This window comes from Suillus clintonianus (assembly GCF_016758775.1).
Source record: "Suillus clintonianus strain FC179 chromosome Unknown DEU56scaffold_74, whole genome shotgun sequence".
Taxonomy (NCBI): Eukaryota; Fungi; Basidiomycota; class Agaricomycetes; order Boletales; family Suillaceae; genus Suillus; species Suillus clintonianus.
Genome location: NW_024539298.1, coordinates 90,104 through 102,608, shown reverse-complemented (window position 1 = coordinate 102,608; position 12,505 = coordinate 90,104). Strand labels below are relative to the sequence as shown.

Sequence of the window (12,505 nt, the reverse complement as noted above, 5' to 3'; positions counted from 1 at the left end):
CTGATTTGTTTCTAAAAATTAGCGGCATTCTGCAGCACAGGACCGTCCACTCAGGAGTCAGTAGTAAGCACTCAGTGAACTCCAGTCTTCCACTCGTCCATGCGCAAGGGCACACAACAGCACCGCAGAATCCAGATCAAAATACAAGAACGAGAGATCTCAACAGTCAAATGGACGGTCACACGTCGACGCTCACTCACCTTGCACTCACTCCACTGCTGCGCTCATCCGACGGGCAGCCGCAGAAGTAGAAGTAGAAGTAGAAGTGTGCAATGCTCGAAAGTCGAGATCAGCAAGAAACTTTTTCTTATTCGTTATTCACATTCCGCTTTTCGCCTAGCTTCACGACTTGCACGAGCCCAAAAAATCGTCGATCGGGTCTATGACTCTGAGACGTACGTCGGACATACTTAGATATAGATATCTTCTGACATCGCCTCCAATGGGATGGACAACAAGGGATTGACGCAGATGCAGACCGACTATAACAACATCTTGACAAAAGAGCGTCAGCAGCTATAAGTGAAGCAGTAGCTCCCTTCCGTCGCTGTAGCGCAGAGAAAGGGTGAAAAACCTCAAGAAACCATTTACGCGCTCATACACAAGCTTGTGATTGGTGGCTCTCCCGTACGTCACATATTACAGGAAAAAGTGACAGTCACCATGTGGCGACGTCAAGTTTCGACGGCACGTCACATCTAGTTGATCTCAGGTTCAGGGGCTCGCCACCGGCGCGGACTGTTGCACTAGGACTGAGCACAAGGGAATTTTAGACTTGCCAAACTTGTCCTGAAATCCCCTAGGAAGACCACAGACGTTTGTTCCTGGAATGTAAATCTCCTCGCATTCAAGCATTTGCGCCTCCAGAGTCCAGAAGTGGGCGATGGTACTACGTAGGGCACAAGAGCCCTTGGACGTCCTAGTAATTACTAATTAGCATTCTCATACATCACAGTCTCAAATGAAAACACAAGGCTCCCGGCGTCGTCCCAAGGTGGGATCCAAACAGACGTTCCCGTCAAATTCACTTCTCCCACACCCCTCTCGTGAGTCTGTAGGCGAAAGTGTGGAGTTTGAGTGTGAAGAAAAATAAAGTTCTGTTTCGAGTCTCGAGAATTGATGTTTTATATATATTATAGATGGCTACGACCGTGTCGGACATGGTGGTGGTGTATTTTTATATGTATGTATACGTACCTGTAATGATCCGAGCGCAAGTTGTTGCTTGTATGACGAACGATGAGGTGAAATTGCCAAACTCTAACGGTGGATTGGTGGACTGGAGCCCGGTGAAGTTCCAAGTATATGGTTCAGCGTTTGTGAAACATCGTAATGCATAAAGTACTAGGACATGCCGCATCGATATGCTATAAATCTGCACTGATATCGCTTCCCACTCCTTCAGCGTCTCCTCGTGCTCTTTTACAATCGTTTGAGACGCCCGGATGGATGAATGTCGGTCAGTAAGTACCTCGGTGCCCTCTTCGATTTCCAGAATTGTGCTGAGAACAGTGAGGTCCCGTGAGACGCCGCGCAAGGCAGTCTCCGAGAACGTTTGACATACTCGTATGATTGACAATGAATTCCATTATACCCCGTCGTCCGTGATCGGTGATATTCCCCCTATACGCATGCACAAGGCTCGCGTGTCTACTTTTGAATTTTTCAGGCATCCATGCACCCGTGGATTTGAATAGACGTGTTGAGCGTGTTTGCGAATCGACCGTGCTATCCCCCGTCTCTCTCGTGGATTCTTGCCTTTGTCATGGTAGTCTTAGCCTGAATATTTCGACGGGTGAATCCGAGTCCGAGTCCGAGTATACCACGGGTGTCTAGGTTTGACAGTTTGTCGGCTCGCCTGTTCCCTCGTATGCTAGCGTTCCGAACGATGAGCTCATGCGAGCGCGGTGCTATTGGAGTCCGACTCAGTGACTCGGAAACCGTGTTTCGTATCTCGAGCGCAAAGATTTAAGAAGGCTCAGACCACGACGGCGTATGTTGGACGGGATTTCTGGTTCTATTTATACCGTGCCAGCGGCAGGATGTCCACATCATCGCACACCTACTGCGCAGGTATTGCATGTATTTTTATTTAGTGCATGATCTGGGGAAGGAACGTGATAATTGATTAGCCGTGTGGTTCGAGTCCGATTTCCGTGGGTTAAACGTCATTTGAGCGTCGTCATTGATCATCGATCAGCGGTGATCTCGTCTAGTCATTGGTTGGATGCGATATTTCAATTCTAAAGCTTTGATGATGCTCTAGAATGCGATGCAGATGCGTCGAAGATCCCTGTTGTGGATTGTGTGGCTGTGATCTGAATCGCTCGAAGTAATCCTCTGGACTACCTAGTGGGGCTGATTTTTCGATGTCTCTGTGAGGTCCTGCTCATATTGTTGACGTCGGCATGCTGGGTACATGTGAGCAGACGTTCTATGTAGATGTTCCTGCCGCCCGCCTGGGCGTTAATATTATATAGCCGCCTTGTGATCGCAGTATTCTTTGTAAGTCATGCATTTACGCCTTGGAGTGGAGTGGGCTTGTGGATATTATTGATAATGTGGGTGGGTGGGGGCCGTTCTCCATATACTCTGGTATGCCGTTTGGATGCGGCAAGGATTGGTCCCACTGTCGGATATGAACGTGGTTGCTTGAGGGAGGACATTGCACCCATTTGACCTTTTGACCACGGCTGTAGGTGCTTCTCCCGCGGCGTCATGTGACTGACTGACGAAATAGGAAATCTAGCTCTGCAAAGTCAATGTCAAATCTCAGGTACAATGTAACATAGCCATACATAGCTTACGGGGAGTTGCGAGCAGTGGAAGTCAAGATAAGGGTCAGGATGTACAGATGCGACAATGCTGCACAGATGTACAGCAGAAGACACTGCAAATTGTGATGAAGATGTCAGGATGAAGGAGACGCACTATTCCAATCAAGAACTTCCTGTGGAGGTTCCGTCAGGGACTACGTCCGCGGTCAATGCTCTACCTCATCCGGGTGTCCACCAACTCTCACGAGGGGGTGACAACGATTCTCATGGTATGGATGTTGGAAAGGGTACTAATCGGGTCGTGACAACCACACATCCCTGCATCGGCTGTTACTAGAGGCGAGTACAAGGAGCTGGACGTACGTAAGTACAAGTATGGGGATGGCAAGTCGGAGGAAGGGATTAGGATGATGAGAAAGGACACACTGAATGAGCCGACGGGTATTGATCTCACAAGGCGAAGAGAATGACCGAAGACGGTGAATGAGTGTGCTGTGATAGACGTCAATGGTTATCAGTTGTACTAGCGGGAATGTCCGTCGGAGTGGTTTCGGCATAACAATGGGTCAGATCGGTGTTGTCATAATCTGATTTTAATTTAAAAGTTCAAATGAAAATAATTCTACTTCGGTGTTTTTATCATCCACAGGAACGAGTTTGATATCAATGATCGAGACTGGCAACAGGGTGAGCAGATTGGCGACCCAGAGGACTTGGAAGGGTATTCGAACGACATGGAAATAGTAAGGTTTACGTGTTCGATGAATTATTGGAAGGGACAAGTGCATAGCAATGTGAACGGCATTCAGTTCAATTCATACTCCGCGCTGCCCCTGATCCGTGCAATGATTGGTTGATAAAACTAAGGACATCCTTAGTCATTAAAACTCGTTATCTCTTGCCAAGTAAGAAAGTGTGCAGCATGATTTCACGCAAAAAAGCTGTGACATTCCAGGTCCCACAGATATTCGTATATCTACTAACAGAGCGCCTTTTCCCTCCTTTTTCAAGGACGCTCATCTTCCATTTTCAAGTTCATTTTCTTGGACTCGATTCGCCGCAGAAGCTCCCCTCTCAGCATCAGGCAACATGGTGAACGTCACCTACGACGCTTGTGAGCACCCTACGTCATTCCAAAAAATCATACTAACACTATCGCTTCTCAGCTGGAGACCTGGAATGGTCGGATGGGTCAGGAAAAGTCTTCAATATGGGCGATATTGCCTGGACGTTGGCCTCAACAGCTCTAGTGTGGATCATGATACCTGGTGTTGGCTTCTTCTACTCAGGTTTACTGAGGAGAAAGAATGCTCTCAATATGATCTACCTCAGCATGATGACCGTTGCCGTGGTTTCCTTCCAGGTCCGTTAATACTTTAGCCGCCCTTTCTTTGCTCACCTAGATTATAGTGGTTCTTCTGGGGCTATTCTCTAGCTTTCAGCGACACTGCCAGCCCCTACATCGGCAACCTCAGTATGCTTCTCCTCAACATTCAATCTTCCCTCCTTTGACCCTTATTCATTAGAATACTTTGCCTTGCAAAATGTACTCGACCAACCTTCTATTGGTAGTGTCAAAGTACCTGCCATTGTATTTTGCGTCTTCCAGCTTATGTTCGCTGCTATCACGTACGTCATAACCATCATATCTCATTCAGACCCCTCATCTAACTTAATTACAGTCCCATGATCGCCATCGGTGCCGTTGCAGAACGCAGCCGCTTGGGTCCTCTCCTTGCATTCGTTTTCGCTTGGTCTACACTCGTCTATGACCCTATCGCCTGTTGGACATGGAACGCAAAAGGATGGTCATTCGTCCTTGGTGGCCTTGACTTTGCTGGTGGTACCCCAGTCCACATCTCCTCCGGTACTGCCGCACTCGCCATCTCACTCTACCTCGGAAAACGTCGTGGATACGGCACAGAGCGCCTCGCTTACAAACCCCACAACACAACTTATGTTATTTTGGGCACAGTATTCCTCTGGTTCGGTTGGTTCGGTTTCAACGGCGGATCTGCCCTCTCCGCAAACTTGCGTGCAACCCAAGCATGCATTGTCACCAACCTTGCTGCAAGTGTTGGCGGTTTGACTTGGATGTTCTGGGATTATCGTCTTGAGCGCAAATGGTCCGTTGTTGGTTTCTGCTCTGGCGCTATCTCGGGTCTCGTTGCTATCACTCCTGGTTCAGGGTTCGTGGGTTCTCGTGAGTTTCAGCTTTTTTTAAGACTCGCTTGGAAATTCCTGACTCTGGGACATAATTAGCGGCTGCTGTTCTATTTGGCTTCATGGCTGGGACCGTCTGTAACTTTGCTACCCAGCTCAAGTTTTACTTCAAATACGATGATACACTTGATGTAGGTGAAACGTTCTAGTGCATAAGGTTACCGGTGCTCATGTTATCTTAGATCTTTGCATCCCATGCCATTGGTGGAATTGTCGGCAACGTCCTTACCGGTCTCTTTGCTCAGGCGAGTATTGCCGGTGCTGACGGCATCACTACGATTCCCGGAGGCTGGCTCGACCACAACTACCGCCAACTCGGCATTCAACTCGCAGATTCCGTCTCCGGGCTTGCTTACTCCTTCGTCATGACCGTCAGTCCCATTACCACATCCCATCGTTCTTTCTTTTCTTTATCTGACTCTCACTCCTATCTAGACCATCATATTATGGATCATGCACTACATTCCCGGTCTTTGCCTCCGCTGCGACGAGGAGACTGAGATCCTTGGTGTCGACGATGCGGAGATGGGCGAATTTGCATATGATTATGTTGGTATTGAGAGCGAGCTGATGCCTCGTAGCGAGTACAACGCAGATGCTGGTCGGGAGCAGCAGCGGAACACTGTTGCGACGACTTCGCAGATAAGCGAGCAGGAGAAGGATCCGCAACAGCTTTCTGGGGAGGCATGAGGGCGTCGTGGCGTTGGCGTCGACGTTAATCGTTGGCGTTGGTTGGCGTTGGCGGTGGTTGGAGTTGGAGAAGACAAAGACGACTGCAGGAAAGTCTGCCACTCGTTTCGTTGATTTTCTTGATGCGGCATTCTACTTAGCGTATATCTACTACATTTTTTTTGGCATGTTCAACAGTAATATGCGCGTTTTACATATTGGGACTCTTTTACTTCCTTTTGTTTTTTTAAAAAGATGTGAGTCGATGGCATGCGTGCGTACGTCATTTCTTGATGATTTGACGCGAGGGTTGTTTATTTTTTTATCTGTTGTAAGGTGGTATATTATTCACCGAAACAGGACAGCGGAGGCATGCGGTATATAACTCGTTCGTTCGTTTACATAAAAAGCGTGTTAGACTGGTATTACATGCGTAACCTCAGAAAAGCACTCCCAACTCATCGGATGCTGCCCTTTGCTCATCGGATTCAGATGCCGCCGGTGCAGACATAACCGGAGAATCGAGATACCCACCCCCACTAGTACTGATGTGGGCCCGTCATCCTCACGTACCTTTCCACGATCTCAGGCCAATCTCAGGCTCTTGACTCGGTAAGGGTATTTTCTGCTTGTGTAAAAGGTTAAGCACTTTGCTAAATGGTCGCCCGGCCGCGTCTGTGAAACCTCATGCTGGCTGATACTGACTCCCCCGTGCCAGAGTGTGTACTCTGGACAAGCAAAGACTCGGAGAGTCTCAGCGTGTTCTGAACCAAGCACACAATCGCGAAGCCTGGATGGCGTGGTGGAAAGGTGATGCGTTGGCGAGCGCTAGGACATTGTCCTGTAGTAGGTGCGCATCAACTCGACAGGGTTTCGTCCCCGCTGTTCCTATGGTATGTTAGCAACTCGGGTTCAAGTCAAAGGTCAAAATTGCAGCTGACGAGGTTTTTTGAGGTCTTGTCATTACGTGCTTGACGTTACACGCACCGTTGGGGAATAAAAGTACGTGCCGGCGGCCACTGCGGAAGGGTAATTAAACTTACAGGGCAACTCATCGACATCACTCATTACGTTTGTTATGACAATTGGTGTTTCAACGGAAGCGAGTACGCCTTTGAACTAACCCCTTCGACGGAACAATAATCGAGCCGTGATGTTGCCCCTGTCGCAGCTCCCCCTCGGACCCGGATGGAGATACGATTGTGACGCTGGCATGTCGAACCGAAATGAATGCTGGTCCTCTGTGAACGCGGAGCAACTTGCAAGATGGAGATAAGCACCTACTAGTAAGTAAGCAGTACAGCACGTGTCGTCCTTCACTAGTGCTAGTGAGTAGCACCGGAGGCCGAGTCCACTATCACAACGTACGTATCTCTGCTGTGTCTGCATTCAATTGATAAACTAAAACTCACCTTCGACCTCTGGGTCAGTCTGAGAACGGCGGTTGCTTCCCCGTAAACATGATAGACTGGCATTTTCTGATCGAGGCCATCGAATGACGCGGACATGGACAGGATGTGGATTGTGCACTGCTCCAGCCTATCTATCTACATAGGTACATCCGGAGATCTATAGTGATATTTACAGCAGTATACAGACAGCAATCAGACCTCATAGCGGCGTATCCGGAGAGGCACAGTTCCAACCTCAGCAAAATTCCCCACCACAAGCGGCCTTGGCAAAGGCCCAGAACTCTCCACAATCTGCACCCCAGGGTCATCCACCATCTCAAACACAAAGTGTCGCACAAGCACGAACAGCACGGCCTAGGACGAGACCAAACACGGTCAAGACGAATCGGAACCAATAACTCGCAGTAAAGTGAGCAGCTGCATACCTTGAACTCTGTCACTGCAAATACGCGCCCCAAGCACATCCGCGGGCCATCGCCAAATGTCATTAAACGACGGTAGCCACGCAGTGATTCTCTAGCCCCAGACGTGTCCTTGTCCTTGTCCTCATTGAGCCACCGGGAAGGTTTGAACTCTTTCGCGCTAGGCCCCCACATACTAACTGAGCAATTGAGTGCAGCGAGCGGGATAACGACCTCTGTCCCCTTCGGGATGCATACGCTGTCAGTAAATTCACCGGCCGCCGTACGCATGGGTTCACTGAGTGGGATCACGTCTTCTTCCATTGCCTGCCATAGTCTGTTCGAGTGAGTTGTGTTGAATGATTATTGGATACGCACCGATCGCGCGACTTCTTTGAACGACGGGTGGAGCCGAAGAACTTCATGCACTACAGCGTCCAGATACGGAAGCTTATTCGTGAGGTCGTCGTATGAGGGGGTTGACCCAAAGTCTAGACACTCGTCGCGAAGCCTCATCTGCATGTCTGGATTCCTCGCAAGTTGGATCAAAGCCCACTGTGAAGTTGAGAAACGTGGGCAAAGCAATGCACGATTCAAAACTTACTGTCATGGTGACTGATGAAATGCAAGGAATGGTCAGCGTGTGGTGTTTTTTTGCTAGACGAATACAAGTTACCTGAGGTAGTCTCAAAGCCGGCGATAAGTAGAACTCTTGCCTGATGGAGATCGAAATCAGTGTCACATATCTTCGTGGACTTCCATGATTATACCTGGGCTAGCACTTCTTCGTGAGTCAGTCCCGCGCTCTCACCACAATCCTCCGCTTTTACTACACAGCAGTGTTAGCGTTTGCAATTCGGGAAATCAAGGGCAGAACTCACCAAGCAAATTCAAGCATGATTTGTCCCCTTGCTCGGCGGCGCCAGCCTCTTTTGCTTTGCGCGTTCGCGATAGCGTCTCGTTGCATATTTTACCAAGACTCACGGCCAGCTTCTTGAAGAACCGTGTGTGAGGCAATGGCAGCCTCAGGACGGAAGGAAAGATTTGTGCAAGGACGGCCAAGTCGGGCGAAGCATTGGAAGCTGAACTAGCCGCATTCAGGACGTACTGGACATCAGACTGATGGCCATGGAGTGCGCCGAAGTCATGGGACAGGACGGCTATGCCTAAACTGTCAAGTCTACGTGGCGGGTGTTGCATGAGACAGCAGCCTAGTAGAGAGTCATGGATATACATACGTAATGTGATTCATCCTACAAAATGTATGTCTGAGTGCGCGAGCAGGAAATATTGGGAGAGAAAATAAATACCATTGTTGAACATCAATTACAGCGGAATGAGTTCCCTGGTTCGATCCTATCTCAGCGTCCCAAGCGGCCATTGTCTGTGACCAATTTTGAGTCAAGTGACGGATGAACAATTAGTGGCTGACCTTGTGAGCGGAATCTTGGAAGATATATGTTAAGCCCCGGATGGCAGCTGGGCCAAAGGCAGGGTTGATAGCCTTGCGCTGCCTGATGAATGAGAGAGAATGACGTTAATTTAGCTCGGCACAACGAAAAGGTCATAATTCAGACCTTTTGTGACTTTCACCATTAGACCACAAAAGTCCTCGTCCAACCTGTCAGTCGCAGAAGCTCACGATGACCATATAGCTATGCAAAGAGGTAGAGGGACATACAGTGATGCTAACGGCGAGCTTGTTGAACGGAGTTTGTTCATACGACGCCGTGTCTCTTGCAAAGAAATGAGAGACCGCTTTTGGGTCCCATAGTATGACCCTGGATTCTCCTAAGGCGATGGGAACCCTGTACACTGGACCGTACTCTACGGCCCAACGTTCGTATAGTTCAGTAGTAGCGATAGAATCTAGCAATGTCTTGGACAAGCCAAACACCCAACTTGGGCTCTGAGGTCCTCGTATGCGTGTCATTCGTTGGTTTCGGCGATACACTTGCAGGAGATAGAGGGACGTCAGTATCAGAACTGAGACACGTGTCGTTGAACTTGTTAGGGACACTGAGAGGCAGAGGTCCTTCAAGGCAAGCCAAATGTCCCCGCCGTAGTGCGTGCTTTGCGACACACCCATGGTTGAGAACAAGGGTATGATCTGGCAGTAACAGAATACTGGATGACCTTTTATTATTTTGTGAACCGAATACAACGCGAGGGGAATATGCTTACCTCGTTTGAGGTACCTTCGTTCAAATGCTCCCCACGGCATTTTCGAAGGCTTTTTAGACAGGCATCCTCACCTCGTATATCTTAGCGTGAGGCATTGACCCTGTTTAGTTGGTCTCGCCGGTTCAACTGTAATACCAGGCGACCGGAATTTTGACAGCGTGCGAGAAGCTCGCAACAAGAAGCGACTCGTCCATTTAATGATGATTGATGATTGATCAGGTTGGACCGTCATCATAAAATTAAAAAGACGTCGCAGACGGGCATCAGACCACGTGACACACATTAAGATGACATCATACATCTAGAGTTTAATTCGTCGTTCAAGCATCGTTTTATGATCCATCTTTAGTATAGTCTCGGTCGAGCTGTATTTAGTATGTAACTAGACCAAAAATGTAGCAACGGAGATCTGACTGCAACAAACGAGGAAGCGAGGAAGAGATCAACATTATCAGCGTCAAATCAGTCTCCGAATCGATGATTATCAGACATTGATTCAATTATCATTGATTACGAGGGCTACACAAATCTACTGCGACTAATTCACGAGTACTCGTTTAAGAATTGCCTGTTGTACAGAATCAAACCTTTCACGCAAGGTATGCGAGGCACGGATGGTTGTAGTAATGTAAGCTATGATTTCGTGGTAAGCATCATCAAAGGCAGTAGAGTTCACCGAGACATCAATGAATTGACCAGTTCGATAAGCCTGTAGCACGCAACGAATTGTTGCACCACACACTGCAAACAAACGATCGAGCGGACCATGTATCACGTCTGATAGGCCCCCTTTCAACAGGTCAATGACCGTGTTGATGAGGACCTTGTTCTCCAGGGGCCGTTTAATCTCTGTGCCGTCGATGGTCTGTGGCCAAGTAAGCCAAACACCCCCACTGATTTGATGAGGATACTTACCTGTTCAATTTCGTGCAAGTACTCTGAATCCTCGAGTAGAATTTTGATTCAGTCTCGCGTGTGCGCCGGCTGGTCCTCCTCAGAAAATAATGGTAGATGTAGATGGTAACCAACTGGAACAGTGTTCAAAGCGTAAGATTTGAAGCTTCGTCGCATATCTGCTAACGAAGCCACCATATAGTGGTTGATCCCCTTGATATCCTCGATTTCCTCTATGAAACTCATTAGTGTCTTGATAATTCGGATCGAATGAGCTTACCTTGACCGATTTTCGTTTGTGCGATTTGCAGTGCGGTATCGATCATTTTGTTGCGAAGCTCGTCTTCGGGAGCCCCGTCCATTTTGGGATCCGCGTTCAGGATGAGGCTGCGAAGATGTTCCTTCGCAGCCTCTTTGTATTTTCGCATTAATGTTGTCGAGAGCTTAACGCGTCTCGAGATAGGTGGGTCCGCGATTGGCACAGCAGGAGGATTCGGTACGACGGCCATGGGTATTTCTGGTGTGGGGGGGAGTCGAGCGTTACGTCGTCGTCTCCCGGTGTCGAATAGATGTTTTTGGGTCTGTGTGTCGGGTGGATACTCGGTCACGGGCGCGCTCGGGGGATGACTTACTCGGATTACGCCCTGGGTTCTTTCCCCGTGGATCGTCTCTCCTGGGTGGAGGGGTGCAAGGGCGACGAGCCGTGCGGCCCCCCATGGGGCCAAAGGGCCATCTTGAATCGAATCCGACTGTGGTGGGAGCCTCGATGACGACCCACCCCGAAGTAGCGTGAATGCGGCGGCGTACGCCTCTGCCACTGCTCTGTCCTCGTTCCGATCAGCGTGGTACTGGGGTTGAGGTGGGGGTTGTGGGTGGTATTGGGGTTGAGGTGGGGGTTGTGGGTGGTATTGGGGTTGAGGTGGGGGTTGAAACGGGGGTTGCGGGTTGCGGGTGGTATTGGGGTTGGGGCGGAGGTTGTGGATCGTACTGGAGTTGAAGTGGATGGTACTGTGGTTGAGGAGGGGGTTGCAGATGGTACTGGGGTTGAGGCTGGGGAGGCGGATGGTACTGGGATGGTTGCGGATGGTAATGGGGTTGAGGCGTGGGTTGCGGGTGCTGCTGGTATTCCGTGGGTGTTGCTGCGCGGTCGCCAGCTAAGCCAAGCTGATTCGTGACAGCCTGCCCGCTTGGATTAAGATCTGAGTGTATTCCCGGGCGGAAACCTTTCTGTAGATTCAATGGTCAGTAACAGAAACGAAAGGCTGAAAAAGGTACTTACTCTTGCGGCGCTGGGCTTGCGCCTGGCAGTGGATCTTGCTGGTCGCGGTGGAGAGTTGTTCATGGTGGTTGCGGTGTAAGATAGCTAGTTAGTCATTGAATCATAAAAGGTGCGGTGAACTTTGTCCCTCATCGACAATCGATGAAATGCATGCTTCTGCTATTCAAACCACTATAGTACATTGTACAAATGAGAATAGGGTTTCACGATAGGAATGAGTCGTAGGGCGCCGACAGAAGTATTTGAATTGGTACCAAAAAAGTAGTATGGGTAGCATCTGACCACACTTGTGGGCGACGATCAGCCTGAAAGGGTAGGTTTGTGAGCTATTTTTGTGCTTTAGGGGGTAGAGAATATTCTCTTACCGTCCAAAACACCGTAATCACTATTTACAGAACCATTGTCAGATTGTTCCTCCTCGTAAGCCTCCTCACCAGGCTCGTACTCTGTGTCACTACTGTTCGGCAGCCTGTGGGAGACGTATTGTCTTGCAAGCGGTGAGATTGACGAGATTTGGTAGAGCTGCTCGTCAGCTGTGGCTAGGGATTCGAGCTCAGAATCGTGTGATTCCTCCAAGTATTCAGCATCCTGCTGTAGCGCTGGAAGTTCGCGGCCCACTAAGAGCTTCTGGAACAGGCGAAAATCTGACTCTGCCATGTTCAGTCG

General features: G+C 49.2%; 3 protein-coding genes across 3 annotated transcripts; 1 reads left to right on the top strand and 2 right to left on the bottom strand.

Moving 5' to 3' along the window:
- The first annotated feature begins 3,672 nt into the window (after positions 1 to 3,672).
- DEU56DRAFT_821153 (ammonium transporter AmtB-like domain-containing protein) lies at positions 3,673 to 6,124 on the top strand. Its single transcript, XM_041354100.1, has 8 exons — positions 3,673 to 3,891; positions 3,944 to 4,140; positions 4,188 to 4,251; positions 4,304 to 4,406; positions 4,460 to 4,980; positions 5,040 to 5,131; positions 5,183 to 5,371; positions 5,436 to 6,124. The coding sequence occupies exons 1-8, from the start codon at positions 3,867 to 3,869 to the stop codon at positions 5,688 to 5,690; spliced, it is 1,446 nt and encodes a 481-aa protein (XP_041205241.1). The 5' UTR covers positions 3,673 to 3,866; the 3' UTR covers positions 5,691 to 6,124.
- Positions 6,125 to 7,273: 1,149 nt separating this feature from the next.
- Positions 7,274 to 9,571, bottom strand: DEU56DRAFT_742561 (cytochrome P450; the record flags this gene model as incomplete). Its single annotated transcript, XM_041348944.1, has 12 exons — positions 7,274 to 7,435; positions 7,507 to 7,809; positions 7,861 to 8,037; positions 8,087 to 8,097; positions 8,159 to 8,198; positions 8,253 to 8,311; positions 8,364 to 8,662; positions 8,721 to 8,735; positions 8,793 to 8,866; positions 8,915 to 8,996; positions 9,060 to 9,103; positions 9,164 to 9,571. The coding sequence occupies 12 exons, from the start codon at positions 9,569 to 9,571 to the stop codon at positions 7,274 to 7,276; spliced, it is 1,674 nt and encodes a 557-aa protein (XP_041205240.1).
- A 633-nt stretch (positions 9,572 to 10,204) lies between these two features.
- DEU56DRAFT_758706 (uncharacterized protein) lies at positions 10,205 to 12,496 on the bottom strand (the record flags this gene model as incomplete). Its single annotated transcript, XM_041350257.1, is given in 9 exon segments — positions 10,205 to 10,375; positions 10,409 to 10,531; positions 10,582 to 10,611; positions 10,696 to 10,793; positions 10,841 to 11,141; positions 11,193 to 11,610; positions 11,630 to 11,787; positions 11,840 to 11,877; positions 12,205 to 12,496. The coding sequence occupies 9 exon segments, from the start codon at positions 12,494 to 12,496 to the stop codon at positions 10,205 to 10,207; spliced, it is 1,629 nt and encodes a 542-aa protein (XP_041205239.1).
- Positions 12,497 to 12,505: the final 9 nt, after the last annotated feature.

Coding starts and splice junctions, on each gene's coding strand:
- DEU56DRAFT_821153 (XM_041354100.1), top strand. CDS start 3,867: ATGGTGAACGTCACCTACGACGCTT. Junction 4,252..4,303: donor CCCCTACATCGGCAACCTCA/GTATGCTTCTCC, acceptor CTTATTCATTAG/AATACTTTGCCTTGCAAAAT. Junction 4,981..5,039: donor TTCAGGGTTCGTGGGTTCTC/GTGAGTTTCAGC, acceptor GGACATAATTAG/CGGCTGCTGTTCTATTTGGC.